This window comes from Hesperophylax consimilis, chromosome 2 (assembly GCF_061612785.1).
Source record: "Hesperophylax consimilis isolate HC1 chromosome 2, BYU_Hcon_1.0, whole genome shotgun sequence".
NCBI lineage: Eukaryota > Metazoa > Arthropoda > Insecta > Trichoptera > Limnephilidae > Hesperophylax > Hesperophylax consimilis.
This window is the reverse complement of record NC_142837.1, coordinates 21,458,283-21,484,708: the sequence shown is the minus strand read 5'-3', so window position 1 is coordinate 21,484,708 and position 26,426 is coordinate 21,458,283. Positions and strand designations below refer to the sequence as shown.

The 26,426-nt window shown below is 33.4% G+C and overlaps 1 protein-coding gene across 2 annotated transcripts in view; it reads right to left on the bottom strand.

Moving 5' to 3' along the window:
* LOC149425787 (lachesin-like) overlaps positions 1–26,426 on the bottom strand; it is a 1,060,028-nt gene that overhangs the window by 7,006 nt on the left and 1,026,596 nt on the right. For both annotated transcript variants that reach the window (XM_089644888.1, XM_089644879.1), the window contains one exon: positions 8,630–8,689. In XM_089644888.1, coding sequence (XP_089501014.1) covers positions 8,630–8,689 — 60 coding nt within the window. The remainder of the gene's footprint in view (positions 1–8,629; positions 8,690–26,426) is intronic.

The window sequence follows — 26,426 nt, the reverse complement described above, 5'->3', positions numbered from 1 at the left end:
TAAAATTCGTGGACAAGTTTATCATTTAGAAAGGAGCTTGCTTCCATATCAGCCCGATGATCGTAAATTTATTTTATCTCAGATCTAGAAACACAAGCACTAACGTAGAGTAACAGTGTCGCACAACCAATTGCTAGTGGTTTGGTAAGATCTGCATTCCCATAGAAACAACATGCAGTCTTTCAAAACTGCTATTGAGAGCGTTCCACCAGGCACACCCGACTTCAATGTCATAATCCATGCAATTAAATTACCTTTCAAAGAACAAAGCGGCAGTTATAATACCCCATCCATAACTGAAGAAGCAGTTTTGATAGTTGAACAACAATTTGATAAAAAGAGATATTGTATTGCGCAGCCGTGACGACAATTTTCAAAAAATCTCAGAATTCCATAAGTCTTATGACAGCTTACAGTATCCTTTGATGCTATGTCGGAGAGAAGACGGATAGGCCATTAACCTTTCTCAAGTTCACCCAATTAGTGAAGCACCTCTAAGTTAACGGTTTCATGCATGATTTACTATTGCTATCGTATAATGACAAGAAATAACAATTTTAACCCCTTATTTAAATATGGAACGAACCAATACTTGGTCGATCAATATGCAAACATTGAATCAGAGCGATTAACTTACATCCGTGACTACCAAAATAAATTGAGAGCAAGAAATTACGTTCATCTTTGGGATGCTTTACGGTCGAATGAACACAGCAGCGACATTATTACAGAACCTTAATCTAACCAAATTGTGCAATGGCACAAGTTTCCAGGTAAAATCTTAAAAAAAAATATAAGAGAGTTTGTGTACAATATGCCCGAATGTGGAACCGGAGAAATTATTTAATTCCCCGGATTCCTTTAATACCGACGGATTTACCGTTTCAATTTAAACGACTGTAATTTCCATTAAATTGTCTTTTTCAATGACCATTAACAAGTCACAGGACTCAAACAGTCAATGTTGCAGGTTTAGATTTGAGCGTTGAGTGTTTTTCAGATGGACAACTATATGTAGCCCTTTCGCGTGTAACTTCTAAGCAAAATCTAATCTTATAAAATTTGTGCTGTCTAATGAAAGAACAGCTGTAAACATTTTACATAAAGAAATTCTGAGGTTACTGGCAGTATAATCCAATTCAAATTAAAAAATGATATTTACAGCTAATATAATCTAAAAGAGCTGTGCAAGAAATGTATCCATACAATAAAATATTATGAACAAATAAAGCACATAACGTAAAGAAAAAATATTGGTAAACGCACTTTTTCGAACCATAAACTGTCAATTTCAATGCGTTAAAAATGGATAGGATAGTACATGTATCCCTCGGACTCTAATGATGCCACATTAGTGCATTGCACCCGTGCAAAGCCGGGACGGGTCGCTAGTACCTTGTAAGAAATGTAACATCTGTTTTCTTTCTTTTTCAAATATCTTGCGTTTGTATGTAGTGAATATATTTTATGTTGGCTTCACCTTGTGATATAAGCTAATCCATTTAATTTTTTTTTCTTTTTGAAATATCTTGTGTTGGTGTGAATAAAATCAAAAATTAAAAATTTCTTAAGAAACGCTGATGAGAAACTACGCCGAGTATAAAAAATATATCGCGTAGATAGCTATTAACGCATGAAAATGAGAGAAAAACATTATCATATCGCACTCATGGCTATTGACGACCAACACCAATTTCACGATAAGTCTTTAATAAAAATAAATTAACTCATAATTATATGTGAAGCAAGGTGTGGCAAGATGTAAACTCATCGTTTTTACCATCCAGGTTAGCAAAAGATCTATCTAGGTACTCTGATTTAGCAGAAAGTAAATAGAACAAGCTCACATATTTTCTGTTTCTTCTTCATTTAAAAGAAAATAAGAAAAAGGTTACTTTTCAAAAAGATTAAGGACCGTTTGTTTCGGAGAATTTGAACAATTCATCAAATTTCAACGTTAATTTGCGAGTTCTGTGAAAGTCCTATTCAAGTTCTGATATTATATTATTATAGGCTAGTTGCTTGACAGAACTGAAATAATAACAGACCTACAAAATATCTTTCACAGAACTCTCAAATTAACGTTGAAATTTGATGAATTATTCAAATTCTCCGAATCAACCCGTCCTAAGAATAACTTCTTCAAAACTGAGTTTAAATTTAGATTTGCTTACATAAAAAAATTAAAGTATACCCATTACTCTAAAGGACTAAAAGAATTTTATTTATATAAAGAAAATATTGAGTTTGTTTTTGGTACAACATGCCAAGATATGGATGGAAATTCATACAAAATACCACAACTTGGCATCTAAACCGAATATTTTATTCATAATATGTTTTTGAATGAAAAATATAACGAAGTGTTCCACGGGAAAGTGGAAAATGGTATTTAACAAAAAATTTAATAAAGTTTTGGGCTGCCAAGAAAATTCACAGTAAAAACCATATTAACAACTTTTTTAAAGCAAAAGCACTAGTAAGCATTATATGCTTATAAAATACTACAATATAGGAAGAGGAGCTTTGGAGAATATATTGTTTTAACATTTAGGGACGTCTTGTATATCTGAAGGGATCAATATGTATTATTTATTGTATCTCCGATGAATAATACCTTCCGTGACTTCTTTTATTAATTTTCATAAATTCTTAGGTCTCCTCTTAGTTTTCTAAGAAACAAAAATAATTTTTCCAAACAAAGATTTAATACACATTAATAATACATGTTTAGAGACCGATGAGAGAGTATTGTAAAAAAGTGCATTACAATTTTGCCATGCAACTGCGCGCTATTTAAATTCTGTGCTAAAAATCCACACAAGAAACCCACACGTCCGTTATGAATTCAGCGACTGTGGGACATACCTACATAAATTTAGTGAAAAACTTTTTAAAAACCAGAGATAATACCAAAAAGACCATGAATGGGTGATTGAACACTTTTAATAGTGTGAAATAGCGATTTCTGAACTCTTCGTAGACCACAGATAGGTAGATTATCGAGTATTACCTAATTTTAATGATAACAAAAATACACAAGCGTGTCAAACGGCTTAGCATAGCAGTGCGATTTGCATCGTGTACTACGGACAGTTTACACTAGTGGAGTAGGGAGGATCTGCTTTATCGCCCACACCACAATCCTTTGTGAGCGTAAGATCTCCCTGGAGAGGGTGGCAGCAGAATCTCTGAATTAATGATCTGTGTTCCTCGAGACACTCCACTGCACTGGCAGATTGAGATATTCTCTGCCTTGGCTCGTACAAATGTACGGAAATAAGTGTTTAAGGGATGATTTGGACGTAGACCCAAGATGAGGGTTGATCCATGAACATGGTACAAATTGATTTAAAATACCAGGGGGTTTTATTAATTAAAATATTTCCGTCTTCCATGATCAATATTCACATAATGTACATGCTCACGTATGTTTTAAATAATCTAGTGTAAAAAAGCCAAGGTTCAAACTAATCTTCACGCATCTCTGATTTAAATAATTGTATCAATGATTTGTAATGTAAAACATCTTCACTCTTATAATAGAGATAATAAATAATATTATTTCTCATTCTTGACAGAAGTTGGATTTCAGAAAAATACAGTTGTTTTCAAATCGAAATAAGATTTTTTTTAAACACTAGCGCAGATTAGTTCAAAATTACGTCACGTTGTTGATGAAATTTAAAAATGAAAAAACAAATATATATATATATTTCACTGTAAAAGATTTTTGTTCGTGAAGGTCGAGAATTGAACCCTGATTAACTGCTTGGAAGGCAAATATGCTGGCCACAACACCACATCTATTGTAAGAACAAAGAATTCAGTCCTCAATAAAATTCCCTAAATGTCCTTTTACACAGGAAATAGGAAAAAAATTACAAAGGTCTTAGATTTTAAGATGAATTTTTTACTAGTAAAAAAGGATGTTTGTTATTAAAAAAACACATTTTAAGGTTAATTCTATTAACCTTTCCAATATTTAAAATAATGTAACAAATCCTCTTGAATTATTCTATCGAGATTTCGCACAAGATTTAAAGCTGGGTGGGAAGCTGTGTTCATTTTAATTTGATGTCGTTAAAACGCCGTACGTTTGATGAAGCTATGGTTTGTTACTGAGGGAGGGTATTAGTCTGTTTGAGTTTCATTAAGGAATTATATGCACTAAAATGCATGAAAATACGTACATGTATTAATGAGCGAGCTACTCGTCTGTAAAGATATTGTAAACACACCATCGTGTTTGTGAGATTTTTTTTTTTTTTTTTTTTTATATTGAATACCTCACAAGAGTCCCAACTGCTCCCGTCTGGAGCCAGTGAGACTATGGCATCCCCAATTGGGGGATGTTGTGAGGCTGAAGGTAAGTGGGGAAGGGAAAGAGGAAGGTGGGGAAGTACCTGGCTATTCAGATCTAGTCACTAAACACGGCTAAAGCCATTTGGAGCAACGTTTCAATTCTGAATGGTGGTCTTACACCAGGGCGATACTGGTAGTATCTTCCACTCTGGGTTATCTACTCTTGAACACACCATCGTCTTTGTGAGATCTAACCGTGAACACACCATTGTCTTTGTGAGATCTACCCGTGAACACACCATCGTATTTGTAAGATCTACCCGTGAACACACCATTGTTTTTGTGAGATCTACCCGTGAACACACCATCGTCTTTGTGAGACATAACCGTGAACACACCATTGTCTTTATGAGATCTACCAATGAACACACCATCGTCTTTGTGAGATCTACCCGTGAACACATCATTGTTTTTGTGAGATCTACCCGTGAACACACTATACTTTGTTATTGTATAACATAACATTTATTACGTAAAAATGTTTTCATTTACATAAATAAGAATCCTTGTTATGATTTTTCATTTTACCTACTGAATTATGCATTAGCTTCGTCCTGACACTCCACACAACGCACGTGAGCTTTTATAAACTAGCAAGCACGTTAATAAATACTTAAACATTGGTACAAACAAGTCCGGATGCAAATGGTCCCAAATGATTTATATTAATTTTTCCCCTTGACTGCTTGCTAATTGGGAGGTACTCACGTGCGTTATGCTGAGTGCCTGGAAGAAGCTATTAAAACTTTGCGCCAGCTATGTGCCCACCTCTTTTAATTTTATTATCAGAAAAGTAATGTGTGTTACCTTCAGTTCAGGGCACAAGTTCCTTACAAACCGCACCGCACCGCTTTACTATCCCTTAGGAAACCTCTAAAATTTCCCAACCTACGCGCGAATGGGTCAGCGCCCCTTTCGTTCAATTTGCAATCACCGCATCATTTAAAAAACAATTAAAGCCAAATTTCACCACATTTATTCCTTCCTGGTCATGGAAATTTATTTAGATTGAAAACTTTTCACTCGATTACGTTATTCACAAAATATATTAAGGCTTAGTGCAGTTATTTTATGACCGAATATTCTTTACTTGACATTTTATAATGCACACTAGGAAATTTGTTACTAACCTTTTGGACTAAGACGAGTGTAAAATTTATAATAGTTTTCATACAATTTTATTTATAAATTCAACCATTGCAAGAAAAAACTTCTCAATTTGAAACCGTATAAAAATTATAATTTAGCTTAATTTTTTTAAATATTCAGGGGCTTTCTGGTGATTCACAGAAAAAAAAAACATAAAATTTTCGATAGCTCAACGAGTTCAAAGTTGGAGAAAAGCATTTCTGAGTATCACGCCTGAGAAGAAAAACGGCTCGAGACCTTGTAAGTATGGGATTTCTGACGAGTTAAATTCCATCGGATACACGTCATGCCTTCCATTTTTGTATGAAAAATGTGACTATACTGCCTCCATAATAACTCAAACCTCCCTAGATTACCAAAGACGGATTGTTTCACAGAATTTTAACAATTCATCAAGTTACTTTTCAAGTTCTGTGAAAGTTGTATTCGGGTTCTTTCATTATTTCAGTTATAATAATGATAAAATAACTGAAATTGACAAGAACTTTTACAGAACATGAATTTTAATGTTGAAATTGATGAATTGTTGAAATCCTGTGAAACAACCCGTCTTAAATCTATTTACTGATTGTAACGAATTTGCATTATTCTAAGAAAATGATTTTACGACCATAAAGCTATAAAGAATTCGGCACTCGTTATCTCATTTAGGATTTCAGTTTGAAAGGTTTTTATTTGACATTTGATTGTTTACCGAAAAGCTAACGATGATCAACAATGAATAAGCTGTCTTCATAGAGTCATCTTGCTAGGATAATTTGTTTTTGCTGTGTTTTTTTGTGAATTAGTTGAAAGAAACGATTGGATAAGCATCCAATTTCTTCAGTTTAGAGAGTTAGAGTGTCTTTTTCCACTTCTTTTCTTGTACGGAAAAGGATTTGTCGACAAAGACAGGATTTTCTGCAAAAGGACCCCTGAAGTCCGACAAACTTCTTCGCGGCAGGAAGAACTTTAATAGTTCAGTCCCATACCTGGTGAAATTTATTCAACGTATGGATAAAACATCTTCAGTTACAACAAAATTAAATTCTATGGTTGACGTGAGAGTGAGAAAGGTTAATGAATGATGATAACATTTATTTTTATTTTTTTTAAAGTCGGAGGCGGTTTACTTACGTTCCCCGCGAGCACTTAGGCCATAGGCCCATTGTACTCCCATTATCCCAGTATCTCCCATTTTACCTCATTCCCTTGCCAGTAACCCGGTCCCTTTTATGAAGTTCACCAGGGCTGTCATTGGATATGTGGCGATTTCTTCTGGTTCCACACTGTGTCTTCCCAGGTATCTGAGCCTTATTCCCGTATTCCAGCAGAACGGGACATTGGCACCATAGGTGAATTGGAGTCTCTTCATCCTCTTCACATGATAACATTTAAGTTATATATAAAAATATTTGTGATGCATTTGGAGAATCTTTTCTGTACGTAGAACAAAGGTATATATTTGGCCAATGAAGGAAACCTAAACAAACAAGATATTATTTAAAACAAAGCTATGAGATGTATACTAAGAAAAAGCAAGTACGTAAAAATTAATCAAGTGATAGAAGCGCCAAATTTATTGCAACAAAAAAGAGACTGCTATATAATGTGTTAATTTTTATACATAAAAATATGAATAACCAAATAGTTACACATAAAAATATACGCAATTATGAAACCAGAAATGTAAATGGTATTAGATTGCCGCATATGAGAAAAACAGAGTCACAGCATTATTTAATGTACAAAATATTAACTAGGGCAGACCTGTGAATATTAGGAGATTGTTTAAAATCGACAAATCGGTTCCAATACTGAATATTTTATAATATTATATTATGGGTAAGGACCAATTGTATCACTTGTCTGAATTCTTTGCACAATCAGTTTCAATGATATTAAATTCAAAACAAAGTTTTGTTCATTGAACCGGATTTCACGCAGGACTAACTAGATACCGAAATAGTTAGTAAATTTGATTACGAACAAAAAGATGGAAGCCCATTACGGAAGAATCAATAAAAAATATAAGATAATAATTATTAAGACATATGAGGTTGATTACAAAAACGTTTTGAAATGGGTTTGGTGGCAAAGTTCGATACATCCCCGAATTGTTCCAAGGTTTCCGAGTTCAAGTCCTGGGGAGAAGAGGATGTTCGGAGAAGGTAAAAGGTGTGAGGTTGGGTAGGAATCTAGGGATTATTGTGTCCAGGCGTGATGGACGTATACATATCCCGGCACAAGGCGACAGTTGGAGAGGTCGAAGGGTCCCCCAAAACCAGCCTCTCCCGATCTGGCACGCCACGCAGTTAGTGGGCAGGCGCAATCTGAACAAACCTCACCCGATGAACATGTTGGTAGTCCAAACCAAACGCCCAAAACGTCCGGCACCATCGCCAAGGGCCATTATTGCAAATCTGTTCCGACACAAACAGTGTGATGTAACCCGTAACCACATAGAGGAAGTTGCTACAAAACGGGGAGATACTGGGTGTCTGCTAATTATGCTGTATTACCCTTTATTTGTTATACGAAATTATAACAGCCATAATCTGTTTTTAAATTTGTTACTTTCTATTTAGCATCATTCAGTAACCTTATGTATTATTACGGATATCTCTTGGAATTTTATTACGTTGTTTTATGTCAATTGACGAGGACCAGAAAAAAAGGTATCTTTCCCGAAGCCAATGAGATGTTACATTTATGGGATAAGCAGTAAGTTTAAACTTTTGTAACTAAGTAAATTTGATCAAACTATATTTTCTCGACCAAGGACTCATCTTCCATTATCAAAATTGACAATTCTAAGAATAAGTCATCAAAGATTTTTTAAAGATTACTAAGTCGCGGTTTATACACAAGCGGCGAGTGGTGGAAACGTGGCGTGGGCGCATTTCTCTTCCATATACTTTGTACAGCGTAAATTATACACAGGTGACGTGGCGCGGCCACAAAGTGTATGAAGAATACATCATCCGAGCTATGTCTCCGCCACTCGTCACTTGTGTATGAACCTCACCTAACGGAGTTCATTCAATTGGTCATTTTCAATTTGTCGAATGCATGTTTATGGGTAGCTTGTAGAAAGTTGTATTTTGGATAAACCCTTAAAAATTACATAACTCACCGAAAGTAGTGACGTCGGGAACTACTTTTTGCTCCGCGGGCGGCAGAGGCACCACAAATCCTGAGAAAGAGAAAATACATTCGTTACAAAATTTTCCTTTGACAAATCCCACTTCTGAAACATTTTCAAATGAAAAATTGCACACAATCACTCACATAAGGCCTTTTTGTTATTTGCCAAGGAAGGTTGCTTTCGTACTTTGCACGGCCAAAAAGAGAGAAATATATTGTCGTTTGTCAAACAGCTTCTAATTACAATAAATATGTAAGGGATGTGAGAGAGATTTTTTTAAATAGTGCGATGATTTTCACTTAGTTCCTGTCAATTCAAAATGACAAGCAATACTTACCAAATTTCACCAACAGAGAGAATTTGTACCATTAACCAGCAAATAACAATTACTAGAAATTCAGCATTTTAATCCATGATTAGTCACATTGTATTGTTGAGGTTTTAATATTCACCTGTAGGTACACTGTGTCCAGAAACTAGTAGTACAAGCGGGAAACTGGTGAAACTAAATCAAACGACGAGTCGATTTTAATGTATGACTATTTTTCGGATTTGAGTAAATCGAGTCCGAAATTGATTTCGGACTTGAAATCGAATTTGAAAAAAAAAACGATACGAGCTGTTTAATTCATTTAAAATGCGCTGAAGTGTAGACCCGGCTCCAAAAGTTTTTTGCCGAAAAAAATAGAACAATTCGAAAGACGCCAATCGAAACGAAGGTTTCTTTGCTTTCTCTACGTTATGTATATTCCCGTTTCCCGCTTGTATTATATATATTATGGTATTACGAAAGTGCATTTGAGAGAATCCATTGCCTTGCATCGCAGTGAGAGAGACCCCAAATTCCTATCCACCCCTAATACACTTTTACAAACCAGAACTTCTTGTACTTTCTTTTCTCAAAAAGACCCCCACACAGCATCCCTAAATGACAGGCCCCGAGAGAAATTATTTTCCTCAGTATGGTGGTATTACTTTCTGTATGGAGCTAATGTAAAAAGGAAATTATATAATTTTATTGTTTTTAATAACGGTTTTTTTATAAATGTTAGCTTTGTGATTATTGTTACGCAATTATAAAATAGTTGGATATAAAGAAGTTGCTGTTTTCGACTTGCGCTCTTGGTATTTACCTATTCATCATGACAGGCCTTAGGCATTTAGGCCTTGTTACAAAAGTATGTTTGAAAGAGTATCTTAGCTTAGTAAGAAGTGAGTGAGAAGTGGGTGTTGGTAGGTTGGATGGGATGGGATGGGATGGGGTGGGGCGGCACTCGGAAAGGCACTTGTGCCGCACCATGGCGGTGGTAATGACCCGTCATCTGTTCCATGAACTGGCATATTTTAGCGGGATGATGAAACATTTGTCCATTTCATCAACACCTGCGGCACAGTGATTAAATAACTACCAGCGACGTGTTACGTGAAGAAAACTGAACGCATCAATATTTAATGTTGCGATGGCAAACTAATTATTACTATCCCTGACTCTCATTTTATACGAGTAGATGCGAATGCATCTAATATTATTGAGGGATGAACATAACTGCACACCCAAAGACTCATAGTTTTGACTATTTTATTCAAAATTCTGTTTTGAACTGGAAATAAGTCACTTTTAACTGTGACTTTTAACTGTGTTATTTATTTGAATACCGCACAAGAGTCGTAACTTTTCCCAACCGTCAGGAGCCAGTAGGACTATCAAGGTAGAATAACAATGGGACGACGTACGCTACGTAAGCAACGCATTAAGATATCTGAACTTCTTACAATCCATATATTTTCTATGGAAATAGATGCTTTAAAAACACATTTGTCACATGCAACGCGAACTCACGCTTCCATGGGTGCGCCAATCTGGGCTGTCCATGTAAAGATATGGGGGAATGGCGTTGTGCCTTCAACGAATTGATTTCACACACTTATTATAGGCATTATCTATACATCTACTATGTTTGGTATATCTATGGTTGTTCGATTTGAAAGTTGGCTTAGTAAAATAACAATAATCCTCAAATTCACTCCCTAAATCGCTAGACATGAAAAAGCTTTGAATTGCGTCTGCTGACAAGTGAATCATATGAACATAATGATTAAAATAAACATCAAATCAATTGAACCGCCAGCGCGCTTTATATTTAAGAAATAGAGACAATTTTTCACGTGGTCACACGCTTTGCATGTGTAGAACCAGCATGCACGTTGACCTGGGAACGTAGTAATGCGTGAATCGCCTATGTCGACACAGAGTGTTTCTAGCTTTATGGCATTCCCAATAATTGGAATTATCGTGCAGCTGAACGTAGTGGTGAGGAGAAAGAGATGAGAAAGGGGATGATGGAGTAGTGAAGTAGCTGGCTATTCAGATGTATATAGGTATATAACTGGGCATATTTTGTATACAGGTACATACCTACAGTGGAATGCATGTGGTTCTTAATCAGTGTAGGCACTGTAAGCATTGATAAACAAAAATTTCGCTAATTATGGTTCACATAACCTATTCATTTCATTTACGCCGTGATTCGTAGCTGATATATCGCGCATATTTTTGAAAGTGAAGATCAATATCTGGCAATAATTTTATAAATTTTAATACCATTTAATTTTTTTATGTGAGTAAGGTAGGGTAGGCAGAGCTTATCTGCTCATATAGAATGCAGGCCTCTGTATACCTATATTCATATATGAGTAAGGTAGGGTAGGCAGTGTTTATGTGCCCATGTGTAATACACGCCTTTGTATGCCTATATTCATATGTGAGTAAGGTAGGGTAGGCAGAACTTATCTGCTCATATGGAATGCAGACCTCTGTATGCCTATATTCATATGTGAGTAAGGTAGGGTAGGCAGAGCTTATCTGCCCATGTGGAATGCACGCCTCTGTATGCCTATATTTATATGTGAGTAAGGTAGGGTAGGCAGAGCTTATCTGCCTTCATGTAATGCACGCCTCTGTTTGCTTATATTTATAAATTGATTTAGCAATTTCATCGTGGTGTAGCATTCTACAGAGTTATACACTCATCTGCCACCATAATCGCAAAAATCAAGTGTTAGGTAGTTGAGTGGGGAGAAAAGGTAGAAAGGGGGTAGAGAAAGGGTGATGAGGGGAAAGGGGAAGGATAAAATTAGTGTTTAATGCTGTTTTGCCATTTCCCTTTCAATGTAAACGCATTAACGTGTACTAAGAGGCTAAATCAAAATGTGCTTGCGGAGATCTATTCAAGTTTGTGATGAGTTTGAGTTTTCCTTATTAAAATATTTCTATTGATTCAGAATGTTAAGGAAATGGTCTTCTTGTACATTGCGGATTATTTTATCTCTGAATCTGCGAAAGCAATATTTAAACATTAATTTTGTCAATAAGCAAAATAAATCAAAAATATTCCTGGTGAGTAAAGAGATTTAAGTTTCATTTAAATATTTAAATATCTATACGGAAACATGAACACTCAAGGATATAATATAACTGAACAATTTATCACGGGGGATATGTCGACGAAGTAGAAAAGTACAAGCGGTGCAGGGGTTGCGAAGAGATCATGCGTCCATTTAGTACGATCCTGTTGTTTTATTAAAGGGGCTTAATGTGACATTTGTAATGAAAAGTATATTTATGCAACATCACGAAAAGTTTCGTTATCCCTACGTTTTATTGCATTTAATTCTGTTGTGTGGCCGAAGTAATGGGAAAGGAAAATGGTTAACGATGGAGAGGGTTAGGAATCTGGAAAGGGTTTAGGTGCAAATAATAATAATTGGCTTTCTGATCTTACATTTTTGATACTCGTTCAAGAATCAAATCAAAGAACGTGAATAAATTGAAAACAAAACCTGGGAAGTCTGAAAAACTGTTAAATAATGTCATTGGAGGGGACCCACCCTTTCCCAACGGCTGTATGAGGAAACTGATTGCTTAACCTCCTTAGCCGTACACATCAGGACTTTTTTTTTTGTAAAAAGGAGCTACATTTATTTTGAAACTATTATAGACCCTCCAATGATCCTTGCATGCATAATTGTTAGTACAAAATAATGTAAAAAGAAACAACCAACCAAAATTTAAAAAAAAATCCAGAAAAAATGCTGGACCTTACCGCTGCTGTGGGTAGAATGCAAATTATGTTATTTACAAAATCTGTAAACTTGCCTGAATTTTACAAAATCCGAATTTAATTATGTAATTGAAAAGTAACTCAGTACTGACAATAGTTTCTGCTACGTTTTTACAATTCAGATTAACTCAAAGTACATTTAAACGCCGCTGACAATTTTCGGTAATCCGACCCGAAAATTAACTAAAAAAAACTATTTTCAACACTTATTTGTAGCTGAAGTATAGAAATATAGTAAATAACCGAAATAAAGTAAATAATGTCAATTATAATATAAATAGAAATATAAAATAATAAAATACTAAATAATATCAATTAAATTTTTGAAAACGATGTTGAAAAATATTTAATTTCTTTTGTATATAGCCTCACGTTCATCAGGGCTGGACTACACTGTGACTAAAACTTGGGCAAAATAATCCACACGAAATCCTGAAAACCTATATATTGCGACTTACATTCTTGTAAAAATTGATAGAGAACTTAAAATCAAAAGTTGTTTTTTTAAATAGCATTCTCCGCTTACAGCGGAACTCGAAAAGCTTACTGTACTTTTATCTGGAGGTAAAAAAGATTGAAATATAACACCTCTTATATACTTTCAAAACGAAAATGATGAGTAAATATTGAAAAGAAAAACAGGGTTTGGCAGCTCTATTAAAATAAATAAGAAATTAAAATACGCCAAGGGTGAAGAAAATCTAATCGAAAAACTTTTACTTATAAAATAAAAGGCGGACCGTTTGCAAAAAAATCAATTTGGCTGTGAATAAATATGAGAGGAAAACCATTAAATTGTGTCAAATCTGAAATCGAATTTGAAAACGAGCATAAATAATAAATCTTTCTCAAAACAATTTTGTGTATTGGTTCATGGCTCATTGAATCAAAATACGCGTTGCTGACTTTACAAAGCGATACAAATCAAGACCAAATATTCAAGTCTGGTTAGTATTTACACCAGACTAACGTATCAGTTTTTCAGGAATTTCCGTAAATTTAATAACTGTTTAGTCCAATATTTAAAGAGAATTGTCGTTGGAAATTTAATTGGCTGAGTGTAGCCAAAACACGTTTTGATTAGACCAGTTTGCATTTCGTCTATCTGTAAATTTGTTTGTACGTTCTGTATCCGGTTAAAGTTGGTGGCCGTGTTGGATACTGCCTTAAAAAAATATAATAACATAACTAGGAATATGACTTTCACAGAACCCGAAAATGAAATTGGACGAATTTTTCTCCCAAACAACCCGTCCTAAGAGTGAATCCGATATGCGATGGGGTAGATTTTATGAGGGTACGTAATGGTGATACTGATAGCAGACAGGGCACTACAAAGTTGTTTGAAGTGTATTGAGTGCGTTATCACCCAGGCGAGAGGTGCAATATCTTAACAGAGGCAACATTACTTTTATATCCGTATCTAATGAGATAATCTATACTCAAAGAAAAATCGTTGTGTTTGTCAAATATTTTATTTCTTGGACGTGGTAAACTGTGCACGTCTCGATTGACGGTAGATACACTTGATGTCTAGTTTAATTTAACTCCTAAGAGTCAGATGGTCAGAGCATTACCGACTTATTTTACCGCTTGATTGACGGTAGGTACACTTGATGTGTAATTTAATTTAAATCCTAAGGACGGGTTGTTTCGGAGAATCTGAACAATTCATCAAATTTCAACGTTCATTTTAAAGTTCTGTGAAAGATTTTTTCAAGTTCTGTTTTTATTTCAGTTTTGTCAAGCAACTAGCCTACAATGATATAAAAACAGAACTTGAATAAGTCTTTCACAGAACCCGAAAATGAACGTTGAAATTTGATGAATTGTTCAAATTCTCCGAAACAACCTGTCCTTAGAGTCAGACGGTCGGAGCATTACAGACTTACTTTACCGCTTAATTGACCGTAGGTACACTTGATGTCTAATTTAATTTAACTCCTAAGAGTCAGACGGTTGGAGTATTACCGACTTACTTTACCGCTTGATTGACGGTAGGTACACTTGATTTCTAATTTAATTTAACTCCTAAGAGTCAGACGGTCGGAGTATTACCGACTTAATTTACCGCTTTGTGATTAAATCAAAATAAATTGAAAATTTTCAACAAATCCGATAACTAAAAACTGTTCTAGAAAAGTGAAGAAATACGCTTTCATATTTTATAATAAGAAATTAACATATATATTTTTTAATATAAAATTTTGACTTCAAATATTAAAATACAAAAAAAATTGCTCACTTTACGATTTTTGTAACTAAAATTATTGATTGTTTTTTTAATTTTGTTATTTTTATTTTTGATTTTTATTTTATTGTTCTTCAAAGTACAATCCCGTTAAACCGCAACTAAGCAGTTTGTCAACAAGATTTTCATGTTCAATTATAATATAACATATTTACATAATATCATTACTCTACATAGTATCTCTGCTTAGTAGCCATGTTTTCAGTATTTATCTGAATCTCGCCATTTTTTGTATTGATTGGTAACAAAAACACACTAATTTAATTAGATAAATGTATTACAAACGTTATCGAAACCTAAATTTTGTCGGTTCATATTAAAAAAAATCAAAAAGTTTTTTTCAAATTGTGGTCAGTAACTTTGATTTCATAAAGGTGCACATTTTAATTATTCTGTGGTTAATTTCTAGATTTTAATATAAAGCGTAGTATTTTTTCTTTCTAAAATCGATAATATAATATTTCTCACCACAACAGTAAGGAAGTTATAAGGTTTTATGTGCGACCATAAGAGTTGATTCCAAAAGCCAACAAATTATCCGAAGGATTAAGGAAAAGGGAGAGTGCCAACCAGCCCACATATAATATAACATAATATTATAATTCAAATTAATTAAAAATGTAAATCGTAATTTTTATTTTTATTGAAAAATGTTTTGTTACATAAATTTATTTATATATTACAAAACAACCGGCAAGAAAAAAACACAATATAGTGAATAAAAGAAAAGAATGAAAATGTAATTAACAAAGAAAAAAAATATACACATAAGCGTGTAAGTAAATTTACCAATGTTGTTTTTTAATGTATGCATAACAAAGAATTCCACAGGCTAGTTCGTAAAGTAGTATACCTGGAATTAGTTAAAGCAAACAACTCTTCAAACAGTTTAAACATAATACCTCAGTGTAGCCATGGTGAGTGACCACTAAATAGGAACGAAATATTGCATAAAATGGCTTTAGCTATGTTTAGTAGCCAGAACTTAGGTACATAACAGTTTTGGTTGAGAAAGTTAAAGAAGGATGAATACCACATACATGTGTTGGAAAGAAAACTGCCCGGAAGGATGTTACACTTTCTCATTTGAATAAGAAGGATGAATACCACATACATGTGTTGGAAAGAAAACTGCCCGGAAGGATGTTACACTTTCTCATTTGAATAAGAAGGATGAATACCACATACATGTGTTGGAAAGAAAACTGCCCGGAAGGATGTTACACTTTCTCATTTGAATAAGAAGGATGAATACCACATACATGTGTTGGAAAGAAAACTGCCCGGAAGGATGTTACACTTTCTCATTTGAATAAGAAGGATGAATACCACATACATGTGTTGGAAAGAAAACTGCCCGGAAGGATGTTACACTTTCTCATTTGAATAAGAAGGATGAATACCACATACATGTGTTGTAAAGAAAACTGCCCGGAAGGATGTTACAATTTTTTTTTATGTTTGTCAACAGTGATTCATATCGAATCTCTCGCAAATACAATTACATTTTAAATGGTAGATACCATCACTAATTAAAGACAAACACAACATTGATGACATAATGGATAATATGCTTCACAGTATATTACAACAAGAGCACTGTAAGTAAAGAATAATGTAGGTACATGTATGCACCTACATGTATACATGTATACACACATGCATACATACATACACATATACACATACATACACAAACTCACATATGCATTACATTCATATATACACTTAAATATACATTTCATAACAGTAACAGTAATTAGTTTTTAACAACATGATAGGGAGCTTTAACTTTCTTCACAATAACTTGTACAGCGCCCTTAAGGTAATTCTTCACAAAAACGGCCACATAAAGATTCTCCAAATTAGGGATGCCATAGTACCATTGGTTCCAAGCAGTTTCGTTGGCGATGTTTTCTCACAAAGCAGTTTATTCCAGGTGGAGATGTGAGTTATTGAATAATATCTAAAGTATAATCGTTCTAACATACCATTTTATGATGTGCTAATTTGTTTGTCTAGAACCTTACCAAACATAATACGTCATTTAAAGGGTGCGATAACAGGACCCTACAAATTATACATAATTTATGTGGAAATTCGTCGTGGTGCGGTCAGCGAATATGGATTATTCGATAAAGCTGGCTTTCGTTAAATTTTACAAGCGGGTCAATCCAAAGGCTGCCAACTTCCGCAGTTCTGCAGCATGGACATTGGACAATCACGGGATATTTAATCTAATATATACCGCACGACCAACGACCTACAAGTATATTCTCCCCATTTGCGTTATAACGTTCCACAGTAAATAGTTAAACACTATGACCAGCAAGCTGGAGTTTGGGGGTTCAAATCCCGGCGTGCGCAAGTAAATTTTATTTGATTAATTTGTGTTATTTCTTTTTTGAAATTACTCATTAAAAATAATATTAAGTATATTTGCGGAACGTTTCAGAAGGGGACGATACTCTCAGTAACGCCCTGAAGTAAGAACTCGAAATTGCAACGTTACTTGAAATTGCTTTGGCCGTGTTTGGTTACTAGATTTGAATAACTTATCCCCTTCCTCTACCCCATTTCCTTCCCCTCCCCACTATAATCAACCTCACAACACACCGCAATTGGGGATTCCATAGTTTCTCTGGTTCCAGACCGTTGGCAGCAGTTGATACTCTTGTTCGGTATTCACATTAAAAAAAATACAATACCACTAGAAGTGCCTTCCGTCCAAATTTCGATAGAAATTTCTCCATCTCACTTATGACATCGTAGACCTCCATACCATTTGAATTTTATAAACACAGTTCTGTAACAGACATTTAAGCCTCGATTAGGCAAATATTTGGTTCACGAAACACTTCCACAAGGCACTTTTGTGTTCTTATTTATTCTATTACAAATCCCCTGAAATTTTAATAGGAAAATTTTATTTATTTATTTATTTTATTTATTTATTTATTTATTATTATTACATTTATTACATACAAGATATACAAATATAAAAGGAAGCTTTGACTGTCCAACTAGGAAGTTTCCCGTTTTAGGACAGTCAAATTGGCAGGTTGCGTGTACATAATTCCAGGTAGGTGCATGTAAAATATAAAATAAAATTAAAATATAACATATAAATGTAAGAAAGAAAAATAGAAAGAAAATATTTTTTAGGAAAATACAATTTAGCAGTAATGAACAATAAAATCCAGATAGGTACATGTAAAATATAAAATAAAAATATAATGTATCAATGTAAGAAAGAAAAATAAAAAAAATATTTTTTAGGTAAATACAAAATACAAAATCGAGGAAATCAACTCAGACTACGTTTTTTAATAATTTTTCGGAATCTGTCCTACCTAAGTCTAATAACCATTTAGTAATTTTAGTACCGAAGGCTGATAATTCACATAGTTTAAATTGAGAGGGGATTTTGTTGTATATTTTTGGTCCCAGGTATGAGAAAACTTTTTGATAAGCCGCAGTATTGCTAGTTGGAATAGAAAGGTCGTTTCTGCTCTTACTTCTGGTGTGATGATTATGATCGACTGTTATCGTTTTGTTTTTATTTTTGTGGACGCAGATTGTTATTTTTTTTATGTAACACTGTCGAACATCAAGCACATTAAACTCCTTGAAGATAGCGTCGCTCGAGTATCTGAAGGGTTTCTTCATAATGACGCGTAGAATGGATTTCTGTGCCTTCAGTAGCGGGTATAATATTGTTAATCCTGTTCCACCCCATCCAATGCAACCGTAGGTTATGACGGAGTTACAGAGCCCGTAGTATATTTTTTTAATGTCTTGAGTTTTTATAATTTCCCGCAATGCTATAAATATATAAATAAGCTTGCGCACTTTATTAGCTGTGTTTTCAATTTGTTGTTTCCATTTAAGATGGTTATCCACTATTATACCTAAATATTTAATAGATTTAACACATTCAAGGGTTTCGCATTTACAAGTATGGTTATTATTTCCAAGGCTACACTTAATATTATGTATTGTGAGGTGATGAGGTGTTTTGGGTTGACCTGCAAGGGTAGCGCTAAATGTGAGATATTTTGTTTTTTGTATGTTTAGTGTAAGCAAATTACTGTCTAGCCACTGTTTTACTCTGTTTATACCTGTGTTCGCAAGGTGGTGTGTTTCTATCCAATCATCTCCTTCAAACAAAATAACTGTATCGTCAGCGAACGTGATAATTTTGCCACCAATGTGTTGGTTACAAAGTTCGTTTATGTATATAATAAAGAGAAGGGGCCCAAGTGTACTTCCTTGTGGTACCCCAAAAGTGTATTTTAGTGAAGTGCTAATAGCCTCGTTAATTCTGGTTTGTTGAAATCTATTAGATATATAACTTTCTATCCATTGAAAAGCTTTTCCCTTTATTCCTATATTTCTAAGTCTCTGTAAAAGAATTTTATGAGATATAGTGTCAAATGCCTTGGCCAGGTCCAGGAAAAGGGCAATAGTTTTCTTGCCATGGTTCATATTCCCTGCAATAGTTTCAGTGAGACATGCGATGGCATCATCCGTTCCCTTACCCGACCGAAAGCCGTATTGGTTAGGACTTAGAATGTTATGTTTCTCCACATATTCGTTTAACCTAGTTTTGAAAAGCTTTTCAATGACTTTGGATATCGCGCTTAATAGTGATATTGGCCTATAGTTTTCTACAAGAGATTTAGGTCCACTTTTGTGAATTGGGAAAATTATTGATTTTTTGAAGTGATCAGGAAATATTCCTGATGCAAAACTTAAGTTGTAAATATATGATAGCGGAGCAGAAATCTGATTTTTATTTTTTTTTAGTATTTGTGTATTTAGACTATCTGGACCCTTTGCATGTGTAGTATTAAGGCCGTTGATTATTTTTAAGACCTCTTCTACAGTAGTTGGTTTAATATTAAATGAAAAAGATTGTTCCTTTGTTTCAATTGTCGATGCTAAAGAGTCTTCCGTTTTCTGGGTTTCTAATAAATTTTTTTTTGCTAGATTTGATCCAACAGATGCAAAATATTGATTAGTATGACATGCAATTGATTGATTGTCAGTTATAATCAAATTTCCGGTATTTAATTCAGTTACAGATGCATTGGTATTTCTTTTACTTTTAGTTATGTCTCTGACAACATTCCACATGTTTTTGCTGGAATTATCCTTATCAAGTAAGAATTTATAATAACGCTCTTTACATTTGCGAATAACGGTTTTGCAAATATTACGGTAACGGTAATAGTTTTGCTGTTTAGTATCGTTCAATGGGTCTCGTTTAGCTATTTTATGAAGGTGATTTCTTTTGTGTATAGATTTAACAATGCCGTTGGTAATCCATGGTGTGAGATGTATTTTACTATATGGAATGCGTTTAGTTATTGTGTGTTTTGTTATGAATGTATTGATTTCATTAATAAAATAGTTTAGAGCATTGTTAACTTCAGTCTCTTTATAAACATATTCCCAATTTTTATTATTAAGATCATTTAATAAAGCCTCATAATCGATAATCTGTTTGTGATTAATTTTATGTTTTTTGGGTGTTGAGTTTGGGATACTGATTGCAGTGGTGTAATGATCAGTGATTGTATTATGTATTACAAATGCATTTGAATTTGTTATATTTCTGGTATATATATGATCCAAACATGAGCTAGAGCTACCTTGTACCCTAGTTGGAGAATTAATATTGGAAATAAAGTTACTTTCAGCCATAGCACATAAGTAGTCGTCGGACTGCCTATGCAATACTTCTCCTATAGTATTTATATTCATGTCCCCGATCAGTACATATTGTGCATAATCCTTAGTTTTTTTTAACTCACCAATAAGATTTTCCAGGAAATCTTGGATGTCATTGAACGATGGTGATCGGTAGATAGCTAGGATACCTAAATTTTCATTAATGTTGATTTTTAAACAATTACACTGATTTATGTTTATTTCTTGTACTAAGGAATTTAATGTGTTGTCGATATATACTACTACTCCGCTATTTTGGTTAATATGCGATGTTGTATGGTATTCGTTATAGCCTGAAATTTGTTTGGCTATGTATGAATCATTTAACCTGCATTCAGTGAGAATTAGTACATGGAACTTTACCACAGCTTTTATTTTTTCCAAAAATATAAGAAAATCATCCAAGTTTCCCATCGTTCTAATATTTTGATGAACAATATTAATCCTATTAGATTCCCAATTAAATTGCATAATTTTGTTAATGTTTTCAAAAATTATTTCAGTATTTGGCACTAAGATACTATCGATTTCATGTTGAAGATCGTTTATTACCATTAGAATTCAAAAATTAATTGTTGTTTTCTGGGTAAAGTTATAAAACAGTATTTTATTATCATATAAATACTTGTAGTACGAAATATGTAGCGACAAAACGGTAAACAAAATGATGTAATTAGGAAAATTAAAATTAAAATATATATGAGTAAGAAATAATATCTGAAATAAAATCCAGGAAATAAATAACGTATGTAGTTGGTGTGTGGCATTTTCTCTTTCAAAAGACAGTAAAAAGTAGTATAAGTATGAAAAATAAGTAATATCTGGGTTATATAAAATATGTTGATTAGAGTTCTCTTTTGCCGAATTATTAGTAATATTACAAATAAATCAAATAATAATCTTATAATAAGTGTAGTTACCATTCTAGAGAGAATAAAGATTAAAATTAAAGTTAAAATTAAAATTAGGATTAAAAGTGTTCCAGTACAAATTGGAGTTATGCAAAAACCTAGGTGTTCATATAATATAGTGCTGTTATGTAATAGAGTATGAAATGGCGATATAAAGCGGTAGTCAGTAGTTTTATCACGATAATCAGAATAAAGAGCAGGTAGTCAGAGCTTCGGTATAGCTTGTTCTGAGTCTATTAATATAGGTCGAGAAGAGTCATCTTTTTTCATGTAGATTAGACCTGCTTTCGTCCAGACGTACCTATATTTACATTCCGTCGCACGTTGGCGAGCTAGATACCAAAGCCGTTTGCCTTTAGACGTGAGGAGTTCTGAGACGTATATGGGTGTAATTGGGCCAGACAATCCGATTGTTCCCGTGTTTAGTTTGTCCCCAATATTTTCGCAAGACCTATTATATTTTTTTATAGCATTAAGGAGTTCCTCTTTTAACGGTATTGAATTAAAGTTAATTACCACTGACCTAGGTTTAACTGTTGGAGGAATATTTTTGTTTCTTTGTGATACTCTATATATATTATAAATATCATTTGTATTTAGTTGGCAGTCTACTATTTTACTGGTGTTGAATATAATGTCTTTTAATGTTTGTGATGTTTCCTCTTTGAATTCTGGAAGCCCTCGAAGTTCCAAACAAGTATTGTTGATTCGTCTGTTCCTGTTTTCTTGGTCAATCTCGATCGCTATTATTCTTTTTTCTAGGTCTTCATTTCGTTCTGTCAAGAGACAAATTTTTATTTCATTTTCTTTATTTTTTTCGCTTTTTTTTTCTAAGACCTCAAGTCTTGAATTTAAGGCTGAGTTTACTTGTTCATGTAGTTTTTCCAAATTATTTATTCGATATTTTAAATCTTCTTGCTGTTGAGATATGTTTTGAATGGTTTTTAATATTTCATTATTTTGGAGCAGGATTGCATCGTATTTTTTTCCAACAGATTCATTAACTGAGTCTTTGAAATTTGCGAATTCAGTTAAAAATAGATCGATTGTCAGATTACTAGTGCCATCTGTGGTTGTTGGTGGTAAGTTCACACTGGCGTATGATGAGGCGGCAATTGTAGATTTTGGTGTTGATGAAGGTTGTTTATTAGGTTTCTCGATAGATGTCAGTTCTAGATTTTTTTCAGACGTATTTTTTTTGGAGTTTTTTTGTGTTTTTGTGCAAAGTTTGCAGCGCCACTGTAAAATCTTAGTTCCTCGCCGTGAGGTCTCTGCGATATCGGCACAAATGAAGTGGTAATTATCGTCGCAGATACAACATGAGATGAAGTCTGACGGGGTGTCAATGTTTTTTTTACAGATGGAGCATAGTGTATTCATTTTAAAGGTAGTTTTTCAAAGTTTCACACAAAAGAAAAAAAACGACACAATGCTTGTTTCTTGTATGAGAGATGGCAGAGCCTTTGTGACGCTAAAAACGCCTTTGGGATAGGTTATTTGTGTTTATATAATGATCGAGTCACTTTTGCACTGAATTGTATTTTGTGGTACAAACACCAGAATAATGACGAGTATTCCGCCTTAGCGAGATAATTTGTGGGATAAAAAATTCACTGTCCCAACGCGCACTATCCTGATTAGACGAGTTAACCACTTTTTTAGTTTGATTTTCTAGTATTATGATTGTTAAAGCTAGGTAAATTGAAGCAGCTGTCAAAATACGTCAACACTGGTAGACAATATGGCGAAGTAGCGAAATGTAATTATCGAAATGTAATGATAATTACATTTCGATACCTACAGCTGGTACCCCCTTACTGCCGTTTCAACGAAAGGCATGCTTAGTGAAAACGTAAATGTTAGAGTATCTAAATACTAAAAGACAATATGTTTTATATGTCGTAGATTATAAAAAGGTATTTTAAATACGGAAATCACAATTAACTTAAGAAAATGTTCAGTTTCTTCATAAAAAGTAGTGTTATGATTTTTATGATAATCTGTTTTACAGTAAAGATGGATGTATGCAGTGTATTGTTTCTCGGAAAAAAAGGTCACTGTAAACGTCCCTCAAATCCGTTATTCGTGACAATTATCTGTCTAGGAGGATGATATCATATTTTCATTGTCTATGCTTTCAGTTTATCCAATTGATTGTTTCGTCGCACATTATTTAGGACGTAGACAGAATTGGTTAAATAATAAATTGTCGCGCTACCGTCTGTCGTATTGCAACGTTCCGCCACTCAAGAAGGGAATTGAGAGAATTGGGACCAAATTATTTATTTTACCCGACTTTTTGTGTGAATGTACTTGAACTAAAAACGGTATGCAGGATACAAGATGGTCTAGATAATATTTTAAATGTCCCAAAATTTGTGCATTCTTTTACTTGCCTATGACAACAGACTTCTTACCCTTTTTTTTCGTAATACTCTTTCTCTATGTCTGTATTTGAGACTAAGATTATCCCAGTATCTTTGTCTATGTCTGTATTTGAGACAAAGATTACACTAGTAACTTTGTCTATGTCTGTATTTGAGACAAAGATTACCCCAGTAACTTAACTTTGGACATAGGTGTCGCTCAAATGGAAAAATATTCATGCACTTTAAATTTTCCAAAAAAATAGTTCTAAATTAAAGAACTGAGATAAAATCTTTGGCCTTAGAATGAAACAACACTACCTAAGTGTGCACAGAAATAAACGTGGGTAGTAAATAATTCTTAAAAGGCTTTAAATTAAAAGTTTTATTTTCTACATTTGTAAAAAAACCCATTCTTGTATTCATTTAATCATGTTTACATGATTACTCTTTATGAAAAATAATGGGATAATATTTTATGGAGTGTAAAAAAGTAGGAATTTTTCGAATGTCAAAAGTAACTTTATCTCAGATTCCTAAAAAGAAAAATATTGCGGAGGAAACATTGTAGAATTTCCATCGAAAGTGCGAGTATTGCTCTATAAAGGAGAGATTCTTTCAATAAACAACATAAAAAACTTGAAGGAGATATTTAGATACTTGAAACAAAGAACGAAGTCTTAAGTTTGAAATGAAAAGCTTTGATCTTTACATTGCTTTAGAGAAATTTAGTTACTTGAAACAAAGAACGAAGTTTTAAGTTTGAAATGAAAGGTTTTGATCTTTACACCGCTTTAAACATATTTAGATACTTGAAACAAAGAACGAAGTCTTAAGTTTGAAATGAAAGGCTTTGATCTTTACATTGCTTAAGAGATATTTAGATATTTGATACAAATAACGAAGTCTTAAGTTTGAAATGACAGGCTTTGATCTTAACACTGATTTAGATATATTTAGATACTTGAAACAAAGAACGAAGTTTTAAGTTTGAAATGAAAGGTTTTGATCTTTATACCGCTTTAGACATATTTAGATACTTGAAACAAAGAACGAAGTCTTAAGTTTGAAATGAAAGGCTTTGGTCTTTACATCGCTTTAAAGTAGGTACGTATGAAAATAAGTTAAATGAAAATGAATCAATCATTTTGTTGTATTGAATTTAAGAAGAATCCAAATCCAATTTGAAAGCCAGTTCTCGCCACTATACGCCACGTTGATCAGAATAAAAATAAATAATTTATACAAAAACATATCCGTATAAATTAACAACCTATGCCTACCTTGATCTACCTTGTAAGTAAAAATAACAAAAGGTTAATTTAGGTTTTCGGGTTAGTACACAATAGTGTGTTTCTCTCTCGACTCTGACTATTACTCAAGTATATTTTTATTTGCTTTATAATCCGTCTTTATATACATATACATATACGTATACGACAGGGTTAGGAATGTCTGTAATTTACTAATAAAATAGCGACATTAAAGTTTGCAACATTGAACAATAACTGAATATAAATAATAATGTATAATAACTTTTAACCAATCTTTTGCTTTGATTTGCACCTCTAAATGTATATTTTTAAATTTAGCATGAAACGTTATTAAATTGAACATAAAACCTTCCATAGGTTCTAAAAGTAGCAATGGACTGGACATTTCCCAGTATAAGCGACTCAGGGGCAGAAACGAATAGGTGAATTTACAGCGTGGAAGAAGGTTGGAGCAGAATGTAGAATCCGGAGTGGCAGAATATCATTTGTGGAGTAAGACAAATCCCACCCTGGAAAGTTGCTCCGGGGTGGTGAATCATAATTATTGTTGATATGTTTATGCAATTCCTTTGCTTTGGTATACTACTCATAACAATGAAAAAAATATTAATATAAAGCTACCATGAAAAATACTTCTCTTGAATTTGCTATCAATATTTAAAAAATATGTTCGAAATGACATTTGAAAAATTAAACAATTTTTAATGGAAAAGTGACAAACAATGCGATGTTATTATGCAAGGTGATCTATTTGCCAAAGTTGCTGAAACCAAGAATGATGATCGCATCAGATGCAGTTTTTAGATTTTTTTTAAATATACATTTTTCGTAATTATTTTTTTTTGTATTCTCTCGACTACCATACTAGGATCATGTCAGAAACACTTGTCGTACATACGTTATATTACATTGAAATAAATTAATAATGATATTTAGGTGAAACAAACATAAAATTTTTTTTTTAAAGAAAACACAAGTTTAAAAAAAATAAGATTTAAAAAAAGTGGGATTAACATACTAAATTCAAAAGTATACCTATTATACGACTTTTGAACACTTTAGGACACCCCTTTGAAAGAAGTCAAAACCTCAGAATTCATTACTGTACAGGGTGGTGAAGATCTTC